At 35.9% G+C, this 24,166-nt stretch overlaps 2 protein-coding genes across 4 annotated transcripts; one reads left to right on the top strand and one right to left on the bottom strand.

Moving 5' to 3' along the window:
- Positions 1–216: 216 nt before the first annotated feature.
- On the top strand, positions 217–3,363 carry LOC127814169 (uncharacterized membrane protein At4g09580). Its single transcript, XM_052355473.1, has 4 exons — positions 217–588; positions 2,263–2,533; positions 2,614–2,784; positions 2,939–3,363. Exons 1-4 carry the CDS (start codon positions 365–367, stop codon positions 3,065–3,067), a joined length of 795 nt encoding a protein of 264 aa, XP_052211433.1. The 5' UTR covers positions 217–364; the 3' UTR covers positions 3,068–3,363.
- A 1,108-nt stretch (positions 3,364–4,471) lies between these two features.
- On the bottom strand, positions 4,472–15,115 carry LOC127814168 (alpha,alpha-trehalose-phosphate synthase [UDP-forming] 5). 3 transcript variants are annotated; one of them, XM_052355470.1, is made up of 4 exons: positions 14,774–15,113; positions 11,885–13,966; positions 11,265–11,538; positions 4,472–4,997 (listed from the first exon to the last, which is right to left on the bottom strand). In XM_052355470.1, the coding sequence occupies exons 2-4, from the start codon at positions 13,873–13,875 to the stop codon at positions 4,671–4,673; spliced, it is 2,592 nt and encodes an 863-aa protein (XP_052211430.1). In that variant the 5' UTR covers positions 13,876–13,966; positions 14,774–15,113; the 3' UTR covers positions 4,472–4,670. The 3 variants fall into 3 exon arrangements, with proteins under 3 accessions (XP_052211430.1, XP_052211431.1, XP_052211432.1); XM_052355471.1 differs by lacking the exon at positions 14,774–15,113 and adding an exon at positions 14,508–14,763; XM_052355472.1 differs by having other exon boundaries at positions 4,895–5,043; positions 14,774–15,115.
- Positions 15,116–24,166: the final 9,051 nt, after the last annotated feature.

Raw genomic sequence — 24,166 nt, 5'->3', positions numbered from 1 at the left:
TAAAGAATAATTTAAGAAATTTTAATATTAAAATTTTGCATGCAATTAATTTTTTAAAAAGAGAAAAAGGAAATAGAATTTTATTATATCATATTTTCTCTTCCACCCGCAATTTTTGACTGAATATTACGTGGACACACCGAATATCCCCTCTCTCTCTCTCTCTCTCTCTCTCTCTCTCCAATAACGCAAGCCAAACTTATAACAGAGGAGAGGGAAATCCAACGCGGAGAACAGAGAGAGAGAGAGAGAGAGAACAGAGAACGAGTGTCTCTGAAGGAAAGAAACCTCTCTCCTCTCCGAACCCACCAAATTTATTTTATTTCTTTTTCGGGTGATTGAATTTCTGGGGTTGGTGTCGAGAATGGAGCATAGGGTTGCAGGAACGTCAAGCGACGGCGGCGTTGTGGGGAAATCAAAGCCATTGCCGGCGGCCAAGTTTCCTTTGACGTTTTGGGAGATGACGGTGGCGTGCGGCGTCGTTTTGGGCTTCGTGGTAGGGCTCGTTTCCGTCTATCTCACCATGCCCCCATCTGATTACAGCTTCCTCAAGCTTCCCCGTACTCTCCAAGATCTCCAAATCCTCAGGTACCACAAGAACTTTCCATTCTTTCATACGTCTATCTTTGTATTTTTGTTTATTTGTTTAGTGGCGGCTGTGAGGAGATCTGGGATTTTTTTCCGGTTTGGATTTATTTGGCTACGATGGTAGAAAGTTTTAATTTCTCCCCTTTGAAAGAAAATTCTCCATCCAAACAGATGTATAACGGCAGTTACCTTGATATTAATACGAATCTGTGTGTATAACTTGTTTTCTGCGATGAAACATTCGCTGAATTCGGAAATTTTCTCATACTTTTCTGTTGTGTGCGAGGTTATTCACTTCTCTGCTTCAATTAAACCCATTAATTTCTCCAGTGTTGATGAACAATTTTCGTTTTAACTATAAGTCAACATCCGGGAGATTTAATGGGTTCGATAAATTAGTTTGTGGTTTCCATTACATGGTTTTTGACTCTTTCACCTTTCTCGCTTTGATTGGGGTTAGTTAATTTTTCAATTGAACTCTGTGTGGTGCTAGAATAATATGATTAACCTTCTGCTTCAGCTTGGCGTAACAATTTGTTTTCTTTTGTTTGTTGCTGTTATTGTAAATTTATGATTGTGGGCTTTCACAATTTTGTAATTCTGAAATTCTAGAATTATGAGATATCATCCAAATGAACGTTCATCTCCAAAGTCTCCGGTTTTAGAGAGCCGCTCTTGTTAATTATTGTAAGTGGGAGACTGAATCTACTTCCAAGATGATCTTTGTGGCGTGCATCCATAAAATACTACTAGCAGCTTGACTTAGTGTCAAAATAAGTTCATAGTTAAGTTATCTCTAATGAAGATCTGGGACCAGTTCTTCTGAATAATTAGGATAGATTCATCTGCGAGAACCCTCATATGCTGTTATGGGATGGTGAAAAAAGGGAGCGGGAAGAGGTCCTGGACAAGCAAAATGGTAGTGGGATGAGATTTTGTAAATTAATGGGCTGTATAAAATTGGATTATGTAAATTCAATTTAATTGGAAGAGATTAAATTGGATCATATTACCATGATTACATGTTTACAAGTAGGGTTCACCATTTTTCTCAAGCGTATAGTTGATAGCTTAGAACATCCAAAACGAGCTCTATTTTTGTTGAGAAGAGACATACTTATATGTGATGATGAAGATTGTAAAGCTAGAAAAGTTGTTCTCCAAATCATCCATGCTGGTTTCGGACCTTATCCCATCAGTAAGAAATCTATAAGAAGTCCACCTATCAGGTTGGCAAAATTTTGCCTGTCATACTAAATTCTTGATTTTGAATTCACGTTTGTTCTATTTTCTTCCTTTTCTTTTGGTTGGGTGTTGGAGATTGGGATTGGGATTGGGATTGGGTTGGAAGAGCTTATAATGGCATTTTGGTTCACAATTTGTCAATGGATAAGATTTCATCACCCATATAAAGTGGGCATATTGCAATTGATGGACCTGGGTGTTGTTGAATTTGCATATACCCATCAGTTGAGGGTAAATAACATCTTTTGCTTCATCATTTGCGCTTAAAAAAATGTGACAAAAGTGTTCTTTGCTTGTCTTTGTGTTTTCTAATACTGTAACCATCCTGGTCCTCTTGGCCCTTACTTTTCTGCTTGATCAAGCTTATTGAGTGAGATCATAAATCATGAATCAAAACATCTCTGATATTGCTATTGATGTTCCCTGTAGAGATCACCTTGAGAGCTACACAAGTGACTACACAATACAAGTCCTCTTGGGGTACTGCATGGTCTACATTTTCATGCAGACTTTTATGATACCAGGGACCGTTTTCATGTCATTGCTTGCTGGAGCCCTTTTTGGAATCTTTAAAGGTTTAGCACTGGTTGTGTTTAATGCTACTGCTGGTGCTTCATCATGCTATTTCCTGTCCAAATTGATCGGACGGCCCCTAGTCTTTTCTCTCTGGCCAGACAAGCTCGTATTCTTCCAAAAACAGGTGACTTGAAACTCATTCCTGTTTTCATATTGGCTTTGTCAACATAAATTTTTAGTTAAGATATATCTCATCGTTTCCAGGTAGCTAAAAGAAGGGCACGGCTGCTGAACTATATGCTTTTCCTAAGAGTGACCCCTACCTTGCCTAATACATTTATTAATGTTGCTTCACCAATAGTTGATGTGCCCTACCATACTTTCTTGCTTGCAACCTTCATCGGGCTCATTCCTGCTGCTTACGTCACTGTTCGGGTATTTGCTTACCTATTCTTTTTTAGCATTATGTTTTCATATCTGTTGGAACATGCAGATTGTTTGGTTGCTCGATTACCCTCTTTTCACTATGATTTTTATCTACACGCACACATAAAGGAAGAAAGCCTTATTCGATTCCTGGTGCCTGCAGGCTGGTTTAGCTCTTGGTGAGCTGCAATCAGTTGGTGACCTTTATGACTTCCATTCAATAGCTACTTTGTTTCTCATCGGGGTGGTATCAGTCACTCCGACGTTGATGACCAAGACCAAAGAGCACTGAAATTTAATGAAGAGACTAAGGGGGACAACTCTGTGGATCACTGCATTTCTGTACAGAATGGCATCAACAAAAGTGCAACGAGAAGTTTCACTTCAGCCAATAGATTCTTTACTGTTAAAAGCTGAAAAGATCCAGTTGGTACGGAGGTGGTGTTGTGTCTCAAATGGATCCCTATTCATTGTATTCTTCTGAGAACCAGAACCAAAACCAAAAGGCAAAAGGGTTAAACCCTTGTATGATACTATCCTCAATGTGTCCAATTATCCAAGCAATGCATTATGATTCATGTGCCAACATCCAGAGTTTCTTGAAATACAGGGTAGTCATCTGAATTAAAATGTCTTGAATATGAAGTGAAATCCAACTATGACATTGAAGAAAAATTTGAAGTTTCCTTGGAAGTCTTTGTGTCTTGCATTTCACTTATCTCCTGTCAAAAAATGATCCGCACAAGAGGATTGATTTTGTTAAAACATTGGCTGTCTATAGCGCTAGTCCCCTTAATTGTTTTGATTTTTAAAGTCACAAAGCAGCCCATCTGTCTGATTCACCAAAGAGAACCAGAAATCATTTTTCTTTCTGAAAAATATCTTTCGAGCACAAATAAGCGGCTTGAACTTGGATACCTGAAGGATTGTTTGCAAGCTTACGGAACTTAAACACAAGAAGTAATCGGTTGCTTTTCAAGCAGTGCAAGCAACCATGAGTTCGGAGAAGAGAGTAATAATTATCTGACTCCATGCATACGGCGTCAAAGTTTAGCCTGAATAAAAGATACATACAAAGTAACAAATATATATATATATATATATCGGTTGCTTTTCAAGCAGTGCAAGCAACCATGAGTTCGGAGAAGAGAGTAATAATTATTTGACTCCATGCATACGGCGTCAGAGTTTAGCCTGAATAAAAGATACATACAAATATATATATATATATATGCGTGCGTGCGTGCGTCTGTGTGTGTGCGGATGTGAGCAAATTAGTGTATGATATTTTATTTTGGCAACAAACGTTCAACACCAGCAAAAGGGTCAAAAAGCCATGCTAAAGGCGTGCTTAAAATGATAGAAAATGACCAAAACTGCACTAAAATAGCAAGTAGAAGAAAATTTTCTCCTGTTTCCTCTTACATAAATACACACATACATATATATATATATATTATTTTTCTTCCAATTCCCCGTCGTACCGAACCTAGAAGACTCGACTTGAATTGCACTTTCCTTCCTTTTCCTTCACTAAATTCATGGCCCACATGAATAAAAGATGAATACGACTGTGGTGGTTGACTGACTAAGTTACCCTTTCCTGGAAGAAATACGGTCGGCACTTAATAGTTGGACACCGGACAACTTCTACAGTCCCATTTTATTCCCACGAAAAGATCAAAATGAGGACAAGTACAGCAAAATCAAATCAAATAGTTCAGTATTAATGCTGGAATATCAACTACACCCTTGCCAATAGCAGCCAGACTAAACAAACTTCAAGAACCTAGATAACACAAGAACAAAATCTTCCAGTCATCAAATTCAACCTCCATCAGAAAATAAAAAATGGGTCAAAAAGGATTGTAATGCTGAAAAACCAAAGAGATTGCTTATTCTCTGTCGATGATTGTTTGTTGGGAAGTTTGCAAAGCACTTTTAGATGACTGCTCGGAAGCAGCAGCAAGGCCCTGCAGCATTCTTAGTATCTCGGTACTATCCTCCAAGTAGTACTTGGCCTTGCTCGGTTTCTGGCCAACAGTGCATGCAAAAACTTCGGCAACAGGGGAGAGAGCAGGACCTGCCATGGCCGTTCTTATCACCTCAAACATGTCCTCATCCGACCTGTCATCCCCAATACAAAGTACAAAATCGGGAAGCATGCCCTTCTGCCGCATTGTGTGGAGGAGGCACTCTGCGACAAGACCTTTGTTGACCCCCTATCAAGAGATAACACCGGACAGACCATGAGGTTCAGAGCGCAAGCTGCCGTATCATTTGAAAGACTTGGATCATCTTCATACAGTTCATACCCATACATTTATCATTTTTGCTAAATGTTTGTTGAAGATAAGATGAGGAGGCAATAAGAAAGCACGCAATCTTGCAAGAAGCTGGAGAATGATGTAGAAGCTTATGCATGCTAAATTGATAATTGATGTGTGGAAATGTTGATTTTATATTTTATTTTGTTTGTTATTTATTTTTGTTACTGTAAGATATAACAAACAGTAGGTGGTTAGCATTAGTATAAATACTTGTATGAAAACTTGTGAAGGCAGACTGGAGATAATAAGCATTTTTTTACTTTCTTTTCGTCCTTGCTCTGTCTTTTCTTCAAAGTTGCTCTCCAGATTTACATGGTATCAGAGCAACGGTCTGGCTTCCGATCGCAATACCAATTGCTCATAATCCTCTGTAGGCTGCCTTTCTCCTGTTGTTTACCTGATTCACACTGGAACTGATGGAAGAGATCATCGCCGATTCGAATGACAAAGGTAACTCTTGAAATCTTTCCAAGTTTTCTAATGGAGATCCTCTATATCTTCAAGGACCAGATCATCCAGGTATGATTCTTGTTTCTGCTCCTTTAACTGGACCGAATTATAGATCTTGGTGCCGTGCTATGCAAATTGCCCTAGGTGCCAAAAATAAATAAGGGTTTATAGATGGCCAAATACAGCCACCTGACAAGGAATTGGAGCTGTTTGAAATTTGGACACGATGTAACTACATGGTTACTTCGTGGATCTTGAACACTATATCAATTGGTACAGGCTTTCCTCTATCCTACCACTGCAAGAGAGTTATGGACAGAAATAGCTGAAAGGTTTGGTGAAAGTTATGGCCCGTTGGTTTATCAAATTCAAAGGCAAATTGCCTCTATTTCGCAAGACAATGCGTCGGTCTCAACTTACCATACTAGATTGAAAAGATTGTGGGATGAACTACCTTCGGGCTTCGGTAGATCCGATTCCAACATGTGATTGTGATGCAGGAAAGGCCATGACATAAATAACTGATAGGAATAGGTTGATGCAGTTTTTGATGGGATTGAATGATGGGTTTGATCAAGTTAGGAACCAAATTTTACTTCTAGATTCACTTCCATCAGTCAATAAAGCCTATTCCATGGTCCTGCGAGTTGAATCTCAAAGGATGGTCTCTTCGACCTTTGCTGATATGGCTGAAGGTTCTGCATTTTTAGCAAAGCCTTCCAATACAAAGAATGAGCAGAAGAAATTTAAGGGGCAAAAAGGCTTTGTGTGTATTGGAAACGAGTAGGAGCACGGTTTCAAATTGGTTGGGTATCCTGAGTGGTATAAAACCAATAAAAACAAGGATAAGAACAGCATCCATAGTGCAGTAGCTCGTGTGAATAGTGCAACTGTAAATATTCCTGAGACTCCTATAGAGGATAGAGCTGTTAATCATGAGGAACCAGAAAGTCTTGCTACTGTCATTTTGAAGATTTTGAAGACCAGCAATCAATCTTTCAGTGTCAACATGCCAACTGCAGATAATTTTGCTGGTAATGTAAAATCTGTGAAACTCTGTCTATATGGTTTGGTAGGAGACTTGGATCCAAACATGTTTGTTCATGATCCAAACATGACTCACTACAATTACTGATCACATGTGTTTTGATCCAAACATGTTTGTTTATCTACATAACTCGAAACATAATATCTCCATTTTCTTACCCAATGGAACTGTCACTACAGTTACTCAAATTAGTTCCATTAAATTTTCTTCCAACCTATTTAATTGTTATTCATGATGTATTTTATATTCCATCCTTTCAATTCAACCTGTTATCTTTGAGTAAGCTACTCAATGACTTACATCTTATCATTATTTTCTTTCCTTTTAGCTGCCTCATTCAGGACCTGAAGACTGCTGAGGTTGTAGCGGTTGGGAGGCTAGAAGGACGACTCTACAAACTGGACCAAACTAGTTTTCTCCCTTCCACTATTCAATCTTTCTTAATAACAGTTCATAATAGTGCAACTCAGTCTGTAAACTCTCGTGTTCTCTGTTTTTCCAAGTTTGAATAAAGAGAATAGTTGCATTCATTCTCTGTTTCATACTCATTCGGATTATGCTTTTTGGCATGCAAGCCTTGGTCATACTTCTTGTAGTAAAATACAACGTGTACCTTCACTAAGACTCTTGGTTGATGTAAATTACAAGTGTTCCAAGTTGTCCACAAGCCAAACAGCCTCAATTACCTTTTCCTATCAGCAATACACATTCCAATTTACCTTTTGACTTGTTACATATCGATCTTCGGGGACCATATCATGTAACATCAATCACCAGTGCCAATTATTTCTTGACTATAGTGGATGATAAAACTAGAGCTATGTGGACATTTATGTTGCAGCATAAAGCCCAATTTCTATCCATGATTTCCACACAATTTCATGCTAAAGTAAAGATTATACGAACTGATAATGGCACTGAATTTTCAAACTCAAAGTGTCATTCTTTGTGGGCTTCAAATGGCATCATACACCAAAAGTCGTGTCCATATACACCACAGCAAAACGGTGTGGCGGAATGGAAACATAGATTCCCTCTTGACCTTGCTAGAGCTCTTCAAATTCAGTCTAATCTCCCTACAATTTTTCAGTCAGGGAGTATAGTTGCTGCAGCCTTCATTGTAAACCGATTACCTACTCCTATACTTGATTGGCAAACCCCCTATCATGCCCTTTATCAAAAGGCACCACATTACACTTTGCTCAAGATGTATGGCTGTCTCTGTTATGCCACAAACACTTTGTCTCACAAGGATAAATTCATTAGTGACTCCAGTACACACAAATGTTATAAACTGTACAACTTGCATACTCAGAAACTCTTTACCAGTCGAGATGTTACATTCAATGAGACTCACTTTCCTTTCAAGTCCATCTCACGTCATACATCTTCTTCTTTGGTTTTACCTCAGTTTTTTTTTTTTTTTTAATTCACCAGACAACACTTTTCCTTCCTCTTCTACTTCTACACCAACTTCTACATCACCCCCTGCTAGCCTTTCACCTTCACCCGATTCAACAAACACATTGCCTGTCTTGGTTGATTCTCTGCCAGTTCCTTCTCCATCCCATATACAACCTATTAGACGCAGCTCTCAGATTACAAGATCAAATATAAACCAAGTGGCGAAGTTGATAGATGTAAGGCTTGTTTGGTAACCAAGGGCTATCATCAAATACAAGGTTTGGATTTCAAGGAGTCATTCTCTCCTGTAAATAAATTGGTTACTGTTCGATTGTTCCTTGCTGTAGCTACAGTTACATCTTGGGCCATTTATCAGCTAGATGTGAATAATGCCTTCCTCCATGGTCATATAGATGAGGAAGCCTACATGATCCTGAGGGTTACACAAAGGCTGCTCCTGGAACGGTGTGTCTTCTTAAACGCTCTTTATACAGGCTTCAACAGGCTTCTCACCAATGGAATGTTGAGTATACCTCCTTTCTTATTAGCATGTGATTCACTCAGTCACCGCATGATCATTGTCTATTCACTAAAAATCACAATGCTGTTTTTACTGCTCTACTTATTTATGTGGATGATGTTCTTATTCCGGGTACAGATCCTGCCTATATAGGGGAGGTCAAGACTACTTTACATCACAAGTTCACCATTAAAGATCTGGGTTTGCTAGGTATTTCTTGGGTTTGGAAATTGCCCATTCCCATACAGGCACCTTTCTCAGCCAACGCAAGTTTATGCAGGATCTTGTCAAGGACACTGGTCTGCAGAATGCAAAGAGTTCTTCATTTCCTTTGTCTAAGGGTTTTCGTCTTACCCTAGATCAAGGGGAAGTAATATCTTATCCTGAACAATATAGGCGGCTGGTTGGACAACTGTTATACATCAATCTCAATTGGCCCAATATTAGCTATGCTGTACAACATTTGAGTCATTTTATGTCATCTCCTCATCAACCACATTTGGATGCAGCCCTCCATGGGGTTGAATACCTTAAAGGTTATGCTCATAAAGGGTTATTCTATCCAGCTGACTCAGCTCTCTCTCTTAAGGCTTACTGTGATGCTGATTGGGCATCATGTCCTTTTTCTAGAAAGTCTCTCACTGGATATTGTGAAATTTTGCCAAAATTGCACAGATGGATTTGGTGGAAGGATTGCCTAAGTCGGAAGGAAGGAGGGTCATAATGGTAGTAGTGGACAGATTGACGAAATTCGGGCACTTCCTAAGTCTGGCCCACCCCTTCACAGCCTCAGAAGTTGCAAGACTCCTACTAGACTCAGTGGTGAAGCTGCATGGATTACCTCTGTCCATTGTGTCGGACCGAGATAAGATATTTACCAGTACTTTTTTGGCAGGAACTATTTAAGAGTCAAGAAGTTGGGCTGCACATGTCTACGGCCTACCATCCCGAGACGGATAGACAAACAAAGCGGGTGAACCATTTTAGAAACTTATCTAAGGTGCATTTGTTTTTCTAAGCCAAAGAGTTGGAATAAGTGGCTACAGTTGGCTCAATGGTGGTATAACTCCAATTATCACAGCTCCCTAAAGAGAACTCCTTTTGAAGCCCTATTTGGGTATAAACTGCCCCTAATACCTGCTGTCAGGAAGTACTCAAGTGCTGAACGGACAGTGGACCAATATTTGAGGCAAAGGCAAGAAGCTTTGCAAATAATCAAATGGGAGTTAAGCCTGGCGCAAAACAGAATGAAACAGCTGGCTGATCGAAACAGGAGTGAAAGGTCCTTTGAAGTAGGAGATTGGGTATTTCTGAAGGTCAAAAGATTTCAGCAGCAATTGTTCTCCACTGCCCCCACCTCTAAATTAAGCCCCAAGTACTATGGACCATTTGAGGTTGTGGCCAAAGTAGGGGAGAGGGCTTACAGGTTACAGCTTCCGGAAGGAGTAAAGATTCACCCGGTCTTCCATGCATCTCTCTTGAAGAAGGCAGTGGGACCTATAGATTCCGTCAGCTTGGAGGTTCCCCTTACCGAAGAGGACATAGCCGAGGCAGCAGAACCTCTAGGAGTGCTAGATAAGAGGGTGATCTACCAAAATTCTATCCCCTTGACACAGGTGCTGGAGCAATGGACTCACTTGCACCCCGATCATACCACGTGGGAGTACCTGCCTGACCTCTTCAAACAGTTTCCAAGGATTGCCCAGCTTTTGTAATTTATTGAGGACAAGAAATGTTCCTGACCTCTTCAAACAGTTTCCAAGGATTGCCCAGCTTTTGTAATTTATTGAGGACAAGAAATGTTTCGAGGAGGGGGGTATTGTCACATTCCTAAGGGTATAATTGTTATTATAATTTTTGTATGCTAATTAGGGGTGTACCTAGTCGGTTAGCACAGCAGTGCATCCCCAGGAGTACATTCCAGGAGATTCCAGCTGCAGGTTATATATGTATCAAGAACTCAGCCTAACAGAATTATGCAATGAAAAGATTCTGAACATTCTCTCTCCATTCTGCTGTTCTCTCTCTCTCTCTCGATTATTCTTCCTATCTTCCCCAGAATTCTTCAATTTCCAGAAGAATCCCTTTTGTCAGCTATCGGAGCTGACAATCTCTTCCCGTGCCTCTTTCCTGTGATAGTCAGGCTACTATTCATATTGCTTCTAACCTAGTGTTTCACAAACATACTAAGCATTTGGACATTGACTGTCATCTTGTCCGGGAACACTTGAAGAATGGTTTTATTCAACCTTTATATGTTTCTTCTTCATCTAAACTAGCGGATGTCTTCATGAAACCACTGGGATCTTCCCAGCATCATTCTCTTGTTTCCCAGTTGGGACTATTGGCACCACCGTCTCCAACTTTGGGGGGGGGGGGAATGTTGCTGTGTATTTTATATTTAGTTTGTTTGTTATTTCGTTTGTTATTTTTGTTACTGTAAGTTATAACAAGCAGTAGGTGGTTAGCATTAGTATTGTGTGAATACTTGAAAAGGCAGACTGGGGATAATAAGCATTTTTTTCCTTTCTTTTCGTCCTTGCTCTGTCTTTTCTTCAAAGTTGCTCTCCAGATTTACAATTGATAATTGATGAACCTATAGCATGCCTCTGTTTTATATATATCAACCTAGTCTATGATAAGTTGATTCTTAATTATAGCATGAAATCTTTACAAAATAGGGAACATCTGATTGATGATTGTCGTAGCAGTTTTGAGAGAAAAAAGAGAACCTTACCTGTGGTTTAACTTCTACAATGTGTTGACCACTCTTGACAGACACTGGTTCATTGGCGAGGACACTTTCCAGGTGATCTAGAAGCTCCTTGGCCTGACAGGAGCCAAAATCCCAATCTGCGCACTGATAATTCCAAACAAGAGCACTCTCTTTTGTCTCTATGGTAGAACCATCTGTTGTTTCAGTGTATAATTTCATTACAGGCTCAGCTATCTGTTTCCAATAAAAATCTGGTACAGGAATACAGGTTTCCCATTCTGCTTCTCCATTAGGCCTGAAATATAGTAAAACTGAATTAGGCACTAATAGGGAGAAGATAACAAAGAGAATTAAAAAGTTACTGGGGAGGTACTTAATAAAACAGAAGAAGAAGAAGAAGAAGAAGAAGAATTTAGTTGTTTGGGAAGTGGGAGTGAGGCAGTGACTACATGTTCAAATATTGCAGCTGAAGGTGAACCAATTTTCTTGCAGCCAAAGCAATATAAAGATAAGTAAAATAATTGAAAATAATACAGCATCGAACATAGTCTTAAAGTGCTTTAAGCATTTGAATTATGATTGCAACTACTTGGAAAACACAATAAGAGCTCAAAAATGTGGGCCTGGGTAAAGGTGTGCACCTCAAAAAATAACCATGCTCTGCAGCTATCCCAAGCTTTTCACATGAAGAAAACCATTCGGACAAAGTATTCTTACCCTTGCCACTGACAATGAACACAACATTTTTGGGGTCACTGCATAAGCTTTTTAAAATTGCAACAGCCTCGGTACTAGGAGTTGTGCTGATTGAACTTTGCAGCATCATAGTACCATCAAAATCCAATAGAATTGCCCGGTTCTTGGTCCTCTTATATGCAGAAACAATATGGTCAACTGAAAGCTTCCTAAAGTTTGGGTCCAAAGCAATAACCCGAAATCCTAAACCAAAACCAATACCCCAGCATCTCCTCCTGACATGATCCCTGCATGCCCTTTCAAGATCTTGCAAAAAGCTATGTGCCCAATACGCTACATCATGTGTACTCACATACTTATAGTGTTTCTCGTGCCTCAACTGTTTCTCTTCCTCAGAAACAATTAAGGCAGAATCCATAGCTTCAGAAACAGCTTCAATATTCCATGGGTTAACTCGAATTGCACCACTAAGAGAAGGGGAGCACCCAATGAACTCTGAAACCACTAGCATGCTTTTCTTTGGGGCTGATGGTTTTAGTCCCAAGGCGTTGTCTAGCTTCTCATTTCCTTGTCGACATATAATGTATTCATAAGGTATAAGATTCATCCCATCTCTCACTGCTGTCACCAGACAACATTCTGCAATTACATAATAAGCAATTCGCTCATAGAACTGAAGCGGGATATCAATCAAAATTACTGGATCATATCCTGGTCGCCTAAATGCTTGATTTATTCTGGTTACAGTAGCATATGTTTCAGATTGTACCTCCTGGACATCTTTCCCTCGCCCTCTTGCAGGATTTGCAATTTGAACCAAAACAACTTTACCCCTCTTATCAGGATGCTGGATGAGCAACTGTTCAAAAGCCAGTAGTTTTAAACTTATCCCTTTGAAGATGTCCATGTCATCAACCCCAAGCAAAACAGTCTGACCCCTAAACTGATCCCGTAATTCTGCAACCTTGGATCCGGTCTCAGGAAGATACAGCACAGACTGAATCTGGCCCATGTGAATCCCAACAGGGAGAATCTTAATGCTCACTGTACGACCATAGTACTCAATACCAATGTAACCCCTCTTGGACTGATAAGAAATGCCAAGCATTCTACTGCAACAAGAAAGGAAGTGCCTTGCATAGTCAAAAGTATGGAAGCCGATAAGGTCAGAGTTCAAGAGTGCTCGTAGAAGTTCATCTCTAATAGGTAGGGTGCGGTATATTTCTGACGATGGGAATGGACTGTGGAGAAAGAATCCAAGCTTCACTCTGTTAAACCTCTTCCTCAGAAATGTTGGCAAAACCATCAAATGGTAGTCGTGAACCCACACAAAATCATCATCGGGGTTGATCACTTCCATAACTTTATCTGCAAATATCTTGTTCACTGAGAGGTAAGCTTGCCAAAGGGACCGATCAAACCTCCCACCAAGATCTGGTGATAAGGGAAGCATATAGTGAAATAAAGGCCACAAATGCTGCTTACAAAATCCATGATAGAATTTACTGAAGAGCTCCGGAGGAATGAAAGCGGGGACACATTTGAAAGTTTCAAGCAAGGTTTGTGCTACTTCATCTTGTTCACTAGGGTCAATTTCTTCCTTAAGAGAACCAACATAGATAACTTGTGCATCTTCTCCAAGGCCATCTTTGAGTTGCAAAAGAAGTGAATCTTCATCCCAACTGAAGTTCCACCCTCCACTGCCATCTGATCTTCGATGAGCCCGGAGTGGAAGTTGATTACCCACGATGATCATCCGCTCTTGGGACAGAGATGAGGGAGCATCAGAGCCAGCACCATTGCTATTTTCATCATCTAGTTCAGATAATACCCCAGCTACAGTTGCCACTCGAGGCAGCCTCTTGCTTCCTTGACTAAAAGACGGGGATTGACCAGAAGCAAGATCCAAAAGGTTTGAATATGACCTTGAAACCATTATCAAAAATTTGGGCTTATAACTCAAGCCTACTGGGAACACGAAGAGGAGCAGTGTGGTTTGTCCTTTCTCCAATAAATAGAATCAAATTCTGCATGAACCAGATGCAAAAATAGAATCATAGAAAGGCGTGCAAGAATAATCATATCAAGTTCTACAGAGAAAATTACATGAAGCATATACTCCAATACCAATTACAAAAACTTCTACTATATATTCAAGTGCACCCCCTCCCCAACCCCGACCCAATATATATATATATATATATATAAAACAAGGCCTTTTCAGGATTAAATGGTTAAAAGACAGTTCATAAACTTTGAAAACAAAACTTAGAAAGAATCCAATTGGGAGAGAAAACCATGCATGAATAAAGAACTGCAAAAATCCCATAATCGATACCCTAGCTCCCAAATCATCAACTAGCCACAACAATAACAACTGAGCAAAACCCAGAAAAATCTAAACAGCACGCAGGGCTCTACTAACTTTGAAGATACCCAGAAGCTGAAACTGAGAACGCTACACAACAGGGCCAACACTGAATGGAAAATTATAAATAATTATGTAAACAAAACAATAGAAATTACCCACAAGCTATTTAATCTAATCCAAGTCCGAAAGAACACTACCTTCAGCATCATATATCCAAGATTACGATGGTCCAGGGAGCAAAATCAATCGAAATAGTCACAAATTTTTGCATGCAAAATCAACGCATCCTCCACCGACAACAGATTCTAAATTTATTTATAGAGCGAGAGACAGGCAAATGGAACTCGCAGAAAAACTCAGAAAATGCGCGAATGATTAAACTGGTGAGAGGAGCTAGTAGAAATTAAGAAGAGGAGGAGAAAAGGGAAGCGTGGGTTGGCAGAAGAGGGAAATACGAACTCACCTTTGACGGTAGAAGGAGAGTGAGTGGCCCAGTAAAAATTATCAAAGATCCCCACTACCACAAAGATTCTTCTTTCCACGTTCTCTCTCTCTCTCTCCCTCTCTCTCTGAGCAGCAATGGCATGGATGGACCTTGTTTCTTTTGCTTGCTTTAGCTTTATATTAGACGTTTTAGGGATAAAGGGATGCCCATTTCCAGAGCATTCGATTCTTTCTCTGTCTCGTCTCCTCCCTCTCTCTCTCTCTCTCTCTCTAAATTCTCTCAGAAATCAATCAGAAATGGGGGTGATGAGAGCAAGAGGAGAGAACAGTGGAGAGCAAGTGGTTGCTGGCAGTAGTACCGTTTTAACTCTGGTTAACTTTGTCTAATCATTGTAAGGGGAGAAAAAGATCTACCTAAACTCAACTAGGCCGCACCCTTTTTTCCACTTCCACCACGTGTGGCCATAGCGCGTACACGACACCCCAAGCATGTCTCCGCTACGGCCGCCCGGTTTAACTTAAAACTGAAAAAGTACGGATCGAAACTGCAACTGAAACTACAACTGGAGCTGCAAGTGGAAGCCAGTGGGCATGATTTTGTATTCGCATTTATATTTTTATTCTGAGTCTTTATTTTTCTACTTTTAGGATTTTTTTTTCTAATGTTTTATTTTTATAGAATAATGAATATTCAACCCTATATTTTTTTAATAAATTTTATATTTATAATTTAAATAATTTTATATTAATTTATTAATAAATTAATATGACATTAGAGCAAATGAAAAGTTAAAAATTATGCATTATTTTAATTAATAAAAAATGTCATCTCTATTTGTCAAAGGTGAGCATAAAATGTAAGACACAACATAACATGTTAAATTTTAAATTTGTAAGAATATTTTTTATTTTAATTTTGTAGTCTTTAAATTATAATATACAATTAAATAAAATAATATATATATATATAACACCAATAAGAACAAAACCATCCTAACTTTGAATTGACTTTGCTCATAAGTTTAGTCTAATTAAAATTAAATAAATATCATTATTTAGGTCTAATAATCATGTCGACAAGACAGCGTTTCTCTCCTTCTCTTCCTATAGAACCCTTATAATGGGTATGTAATCTCCATCGCAGTATGAGGTTCATTCGTCATCCGTCAGTGTTTTTCAAAATTTTAAACATATTTACATATTTATTTAGCGCATATATATGCAAATCTTTATGTATTTATACTCACTTAGGTTTCTATTTAGGCTATATTTATATATCTTTAGTTTTTATAAAATATATTTATTTGTATGTTTAGGTCATATTTAGTTTATATGAATATATTTTTGTAAATATATATTTATATATTTAAAATATAAATATATTTAGGTTAGTATTACCTATTTATATATATTTAGTTTAAGTTTAAATTTATATTTTAAAAAATCTTTAACTCATGGTAGTTTATAGTTATAAAAATATATAGTTTACATTTACATATAAATATATTTTTTGTAAATACATTTATATATTTTAGTTCATAGTTATACTTTTGTAATTATAATATATTTTGGTAATTAAAAACTATAATTTATGTTATAATCAATGTATAGAGAAAGGAAAGAGGAGAGAGAAAGATTGGTGATAGGGTTATGCATGTTACACAATTTATTAACTATAATATAGGTTTTATTTTTTGTTTTTTACTTGATAAAGGAGCTAACTTTGACTTGTTTAAAATTAAGAAGAGATTAGGTAAATTTGGTTATATAAAAGTGTTCAATAAATTTATCGAGGTGAGTTTTGGAAAGATTTGCTTATATTAAGCAAGTATCACAAAAGATTCATTAGGTTTTTGAAAATATTTTTCAAAAACATGAAAATGCAACAGAAATGGAATAAAAAATATGTTGTAACCTTATATGTTCAAACCATGTGCGTATTGTCATTCACAATGAAAGGATCATAGCAGTAACTTTTACCTTATAGGAGATTTTATTGTTATTAGTGTTGTGTGCCTTGATGCTAAATTTGAATGACATCTAAGAGAATTGTTTTAATGCATTAATTGTATTTGTGTATAAATCTATAAAAGATAAGGTTTTATTCATTCATATTTTCTTCAATCAATTATATGAATGAATCCTTAAATTAATTGTGTTACAGGATCCTCTTGTAACATAATATCTTAAACTATTCATAATCCTTATATTATTTAGATGTAGACTCCGATTAATTGAGTATGGACTAATATAGGGGTTACTACCTCATTCGGTATGGGGATACCGATGGAAGGATAGTGTGTCACGCGCCATATGACATGAGATGTCACTAGTAAACCTATGGGTGGTTGTTGGGTAACGATCAGTTGAATGTGACGCCGATGACTGACCACATGGCATAATGGATAATGGTCATGTCATCGGGTTGCGATGGTATGTTAATTCTTAGACTTGAACCATCACGGTTGTTTTGTGTATTGGTGTACGAGATTTGCTAATGAGCCAAACCATTCAATTGAGAGATGGAAATATTCATCTATGTGGTTTCGTATTGCTAGTATATGGAAATAGGTGTTGAGAATATGATCTGTCACCCTTGTCGATATTTGATGGGGTGAACGTTCTATGTGATCTACTATTGATGTGACAAGACATCCCTAACTATGGCAAATTGAAAGTCAGGAAAGATGTTTCCTGAGGTGTTATCTGGTCATATTAATGAGGTCTGACACATAGTTACTGAGTTTTTGAGTTTGTCACTCCATGACTTTCACTTAGTCGGGACGTTAGGTAATAGAAAGATTATAGCACATGGTAATCGACAACTGTAATAGATTCACTTGAAGTGAGACTTTACTGCCACTTATACTGTCTTGAACTGCTACTAGGCGCTATTCAGAAACTCTCGTAACGTCATTAGAATTTGGAAAAGTTCCGGTGATGGGTCAAAGGGTTGACCGATAATGAAAAGAGTTTCGGTGTTATCTGATTGTTAGCGGGTAGTGGACCTTAAAAGTCATACATCATATAGTGTTGCGTTTGGTATCGATATCGTGTGCTCGAAATGTCTTAAGAATTGATTGGTCAAAAGTTGACCATTGACCCCCTACCAATAGTGCATAGTGAATAATGCATGGTCCATAGTAATAATGCATAATGCATAGTGCACAATATGAAATCAATTATTGATTGTTTAGTATGAGCCAATGCCGAAATTTGCACAGTATATAGTGTATAGTGCATAGTGAAAGTGCATAGTAACCTCTGAATTATTACTTGCATAATTGGGATGGTAGGGCGGCGGACGTGAGAAAAAATTGAATTAAGGGAATGGAAGGGAGATTTGGGGAAGGGGGAATTAAATTAATAAAAAACAGAGGCTCTGCCTCTACTTTTCTTCTTCTTCTCCCCTAACATTGCTTTTTGTTCTTTTTCTTTTTTTCTTTTCCTTCTGAATAATCATAAAAATTATATCTGTAACTGTTATGAGTATAATTTTGAGACACGGACACCAGTGATACGTAGATCACCTGTGTCTAGCATGGGAAGATATGACTGGAATGATACTCTACTATATACTAGGTGTGGACCGACTAGAACCACCACATCGTAAAGTGGATACGGTCTCAGTACAAAAATAGTTTCTGTACCCCAACCTTACATCGGATATCAGGTATGTAATTTATTTATATATTCAATTGTTAAATATGAGTGTTACTTAAATACCCAAGCTATATATGGCGTGTATGTTATATTCTGCTGCGTGTATCTGATACACGGTAAAAATTTTATTTTTACCTATACTACCATACTAGCGATTCATTTTAGTTGTTGGTTGTTTCTTTTGTGTTGGGTCCCAAACTTTTCAGGTCGCTTTCACGAATTCCTTCATGCCTCATTTACAAACAACTCATTATTGTGTTTTTGATAGTCGACCAAGCCTCCTCCATCGTGCATAAAGGACCAAGTCAATCCATACCAAAATTGCCAACTAAAACTATTTGTCGGTTACTTATGCTAGTCAAGACTAAGTAAAGGTGATGAGTTCTTTCAAAATAAAGAGCTTATCTCCTGAGCAAAAATCAACGGAGAAGATGAATAATACAACAAGAAATAAGGAAGCTTACAAAAACTAGAGCAAGAAAAATTAGAGGACAATAAGCTTAAGCCAGAAGCACACATTGTCGAGATAGAGCTTTTCAAAATCTTTAACCTTCAATAGACATTCTCATCCCCTATTATAAACTCTTTTTTTCTTCTCTCTTCATTTAATACATTGAAAAGTGCAATAAATGAAGAGATTGGAGCATTTAGTGTTCTGAAAACAAACAAGATGAAAGAATGGCCTAGTTTTTGGAAACCTCGTTGAACAAAACTATAGACTATTTCTAAAGACTAATTGATAGTTTCTTAGACTTATTTGACCAGTAATTGATTTGAACAATTGGTCAACAGTTTTGTGTCTTCCATTGAAACTTATGTCTAATTACATTTAAGCCCGCTATTAATTCTTAATAACATTTCATTAACTCTTAATGAAACTTAAACCCCCATTAACTCTTTAATGGGATCATCATTAACTCTTAACATAACCTTGACCCTTTGTTAACTCTTAATAATATTTAATCTCATCAACTCTTAATAGTGATCAAGACAATCCTATAAGGGAATGAAGTCATTTTTCATGTGATCCTATTTCAGCTAACAATTATTGTGTAACACAATCCTTCTATTAACTAAGATCTAGATTGAGTGAGAGTCATGAACTGATTAAGTTTACTAGACTCCATAACTATGCCAAGATCTAATTTGGTGTGATTGAGATGACATATCGAAAACTCATTTTCGATCATTCATACCAAAGCTAGGGATTTTTACCAATCAACCACCAACAAATATCACATAAGGTGTTCGTCTCATATTTGAGATTAATATATCATATTCAACAATCATCTGCTTCCATATAACAGTAAAAGAGAGATCACACAAAAAGCATTCTCACCCATAATGGGATGGTTTCACTCATGACAAATCACCGACACCAATATATAAAAAAATTATATCATGTCAAGTTTGAGAATCATCACAATTGCAACTAATAATAAAATATTAATCCTCTCAGTAATTTGATCTATTATTTACGTCATCTTTGATGTGTGTACTCCAACATTCACCCCATATTTACTATTCATATCTCAAGCAATATGATATGTAACTCATAATCTTTTATCATTAGTATAAACTGTGAACCAACTCATAATCAACTAATCGAAGCCCTCATTCGAAAGATTCTAAGGACCAAGAACTATTTAGGATTCTTATATCAAATGATCTCACTTACATATTTTTAATAATTTCAGAATATGATTTTTATTAAGATATGTAGAGACTCATTTATAAGAACGGAGAGTATGATGTGTGTCTCTGGTTACTTTGATATATTTCTTATTTCTTGTATATATAATTTTATTTTAATTATTATAATAAAATAAAATAAAAATATATGATAAATATTTCCTTAAACTCAATCTCACTTGTCCTTAAAATACACTCCACTTTGAATTAAATTTACAAAACACAAATTTATGGTGTTTAAATTTAACCCCAAATTAACTCAAAACTGACTACACATTTTTATCTTGTGCGGGGTTTTGACTTCTATTTTTAGTAATGTGATAGATAATAATAATTTTAATGAAATTAGCACTTGATAATCCCTGCCACTGCTAGAGTGATTATAATGATAAAAATATTTTTACATTAATTTTCGCAATTCAATACCAATGTATCTGGGGGTATTTCTGTCAACTTACTAACTGGCATACATCATAGACACCTAACTTTGTTTAAAATATGATGGAACTAATATGATGTTTGAGGAGTTGTCATCGCACGACGAAATGTTCGCACGCTAATCGTGCTTTAATCGGAGATGGCATTAATGCTTCCATTGAAGATGTAATAGAATAAAATTAAGGGGTCGGGCTTAGTTTTTTAGTCATTTTAATGTGTGCAGTTTAAATTCTGACTGCGTGAGGTATATTCTGCGATTAATCTCTTTGTTAGAATTGAAAGGCCAAATAACGGGACGTCTATAACAAAAGTCATCCAAAAAAGAATAAAATTAAGGGATTTTAATAGATTTATTTTGTTTGTTTGAGATGTCTTTTAGAAACAATATAAAAAAGTAATAATATGAAAAGGATGACGTAAAATCCTTTCTTATTTCTTTTAAATTGAAAGTTAAAAATATTTCATTTTCACCCCCTCATTAATAATTTATTTATTTATCTCTCTTGGGACAACGTCAGTCGCAGGCTCGCAGGGAGAATATTTGTCTCCAACGGGGAGCCACGTTATTTATCACATTTCATTAATATTTATTTCTTGTAAGTGTAATAAATCAAAGACGTAATGAAGAAGGAAGTAAATGTAATAAGTGAGAAGGGCGAGCAGCCAATCAGCATCACAATTATGGAATTATGGGCTCCCCTTTCCACGTTGCCACGGAAGAGAATAAAAATAAAAATAAACTTAAGTATGGGCTCCAATCCATCTATTTCCTGAGTTCTCGTGCCTGTTCAATAATTAATTAGTTGTTAGAGTAGTTTAAATAGTTAAAACAATTAATTAAATAACAAAAAATGAATGGGTTGGTTCAATCAGTAAATTAATGGGTTCAATCTAATTAATTTACATAAAACATAAATCTAAAATATTGAATGGGAATTTTTTTTTAAATAAATAAAAATTCTATTTTTTGAATTTTTTTCAATAAGAAATAATTAAAAAATATTTTTTTAATATGTCAAGGCCCTTCAAACCAAGTTGGACCTTGAAAGTCAATGCTTTCGGTCAATACATGAGTTGTAAATGATAGATTATAACGAGAAATCTAAATTTCAGATAAATAACATTCCTTAAATATATAAAAATGAATAATTTAAGATAACCTAATCTAAGTGAAAAATGGAAATAAGTGTATATTCCAAACTATGATAGAGAAAATCTTTACAAAACACAGCCTAAATAGAAGAATGTTTTAAAATATTGATTCAATAAGCACTTATTCAAAGGCAATTTCTATATGATAAATTATTAATATGAGGTAATTTCTATATTTTAGAAAATAGATAAATTCAAATCTGTCATGAAAAAATATAGAATAGACATCTCAAGTCTTTTTGGTACCATCATCCTTAACCTTCATACTTAAAAAATTCTTTGCGATATAAGTGAAATCGGCTAATATTCCCTTCACAAATCTCAACCAAAAAGGTACCCAAAAAAAAAAAAAAAAGGTATTGAGGGGGTGAACTAATAGTACAACTATCTACATTATTTTCATAAGTTATCTTTAAAATTCTTTGCTAACTTAGGCATTGGAGTAGCATCTTCCTAGTTGAGCTCTAAGACAGTCATTTTTGTTTTGTGTGTGCTAGAATCTCAAAGCTAAATTAATTCATGATGTGGTCTAAATCTAATGGGAAATCTTATAAATTCACTTGCTAATGGTAATCAAATATTAGTTCATCAAATAAAACTAAAATTGATATTAAGTATATCTATACCAATATGAATATATATATATATATTAATTTGGAAAATAATACTATTATATAAAAATATTAATATATATATATAAATTTAGCTAATAATCAATAATATTTAATATCAATGTTCAAAATATTGGTAATGTAAATGCTGAAAATATTAACAAACAATAAACCTTAAGTAAAGATATTAATAATAATATGACTTTAAAATTAAGAAAGAATAAATTTTATAATGAAAATCGTTACAAATGGTATATTGTTAATATTATTAATAAATTATTATTATTATCATATAATATTAGCAACCATGAATATTGTATTCATTGACGGTAAACAATAATTACGATCACTTCACAAATTATTTTCATTAATATTGTGATTAATATATAGTTGTTAATAGGATATTTTGTGGTTAAACTTTTGATATTCTTAAAAAATTGGTGATGATCATTACTCTCTTAGCATAGTAGTTGAAGGATAACAAAAGATACTTTATTTTCAAATATATTAAATTAATTATATTTAATTTTCAACATTTAAATAATTTAATTATTTAATTAAATATTTTAGAGTACAGTATGATTTTTTAATTAGTTTGGCTCTCGTTCGTTGTCTACTATGCCAAAAAGTCTCACCGACGCTTGCTTTCTTGCAAGAATTATCACAAGACAAGGAATTATTTTTCGGCCTCAAGGCAAAGGAATCGTCTTTCGACGCTTACCACCCTAACGAATAGAGAAAAGAACTAATCTTTTTTGTCGCTACTTAATCTTCGTTACTTAAGAGTTCTTTCTTAATCATACATCAACAAGCAATGCTTTAATTGTCGTTGTTAGAATCAATTAGTTAGTAATTAATGCAGTTGTTTATAATTGATTGTTGTCGTTGATCTTATTCTTTATCATCGATCAACTAAATTAATCTGAAAATAACATATGCCATTGTTAATGATTGATTTTTAGCAATCGAACAAATATGAAATAAAAGTATTTAAAAAATGAAAATTTGTCCAATCATCATGTAAACAATATCAACGCACGAATCATTCCCTGCGCCTGTGCCATAATTTAGCGGCCCAACTCAGAATTTCACTTACGTCCAATCTTTTTCCAAATAATGCATGAAAAACGTTACATATACCAATTTTATTCAACATCTCCATCATGTTGCTTTGTTTTAAAAAATATATAATAATTTCTAGGAGAAATGACCACATGACTATGACTGTTGATTATTTCCCAAAACAACAGGACCCTCTTTAATTAATGTCATAATAAAGCCTTAAGCCTTCAGCCTAAAGAAATGAAATGATACACCTGCCTCTGCCTGCAATCATTAGTGTCATGTCTTGCTCCACCAATTATAATAATAAGCGTAAAATATTCTTATTAATTAATAATGAATGTAATGTATTTTGTAATATTTATCAATTAATAAAATTATTCTAAAATTAAAAATAAAATATAGACTTTATTCATACGTTAATCAATATAAACAATAATTAAATTATTCGTAATAAATAAATAAGTTAATTTCAGCAATATATAAGTGTATAAGTTAAAATTAGTTTGTCATGGAGTGTAGGGCAATGGTGGCCACATCAGTGTCATGGATGATGATGGCACAGGTGACAGCCTCCCACTAAATAATAAATGGCCTCCCAACTAATGATAAACAATAAAATACGTTATTTGGTCAAACATCTCCCAATCATTTCTCTTGCTTCACCGCTCCATGATTCCCCCTCACTATCGACCCATCACTTCAGTGTGCCGATCGTATATAATTCACAAAAATTTATTAAAGTAGTACTTTCACTTGGGTGTAAAAGGTAAAATACCTTATTTTAAAGGCTT

Source organism: Diospyros lotus, chromosome 12 (assembly GCF_014633365.1).
Source record: "Diospyros lotus cultivar Yz01 chromosome 12, ASM1463336v1, whole genome shotgun sequence".
In the NCBI taxonomy this organism is placed as follows: Eukaryota; Viridiplantae; Streptophyta; class Magnoliopsida; order Ericales; family Ebenaceae; genus Diospyros; species Diospyros lotus.
Note: the sequence above shows the minus strand (reverse complement) of the source record. Positions and strands in the feature narration are given on the sequence as shown.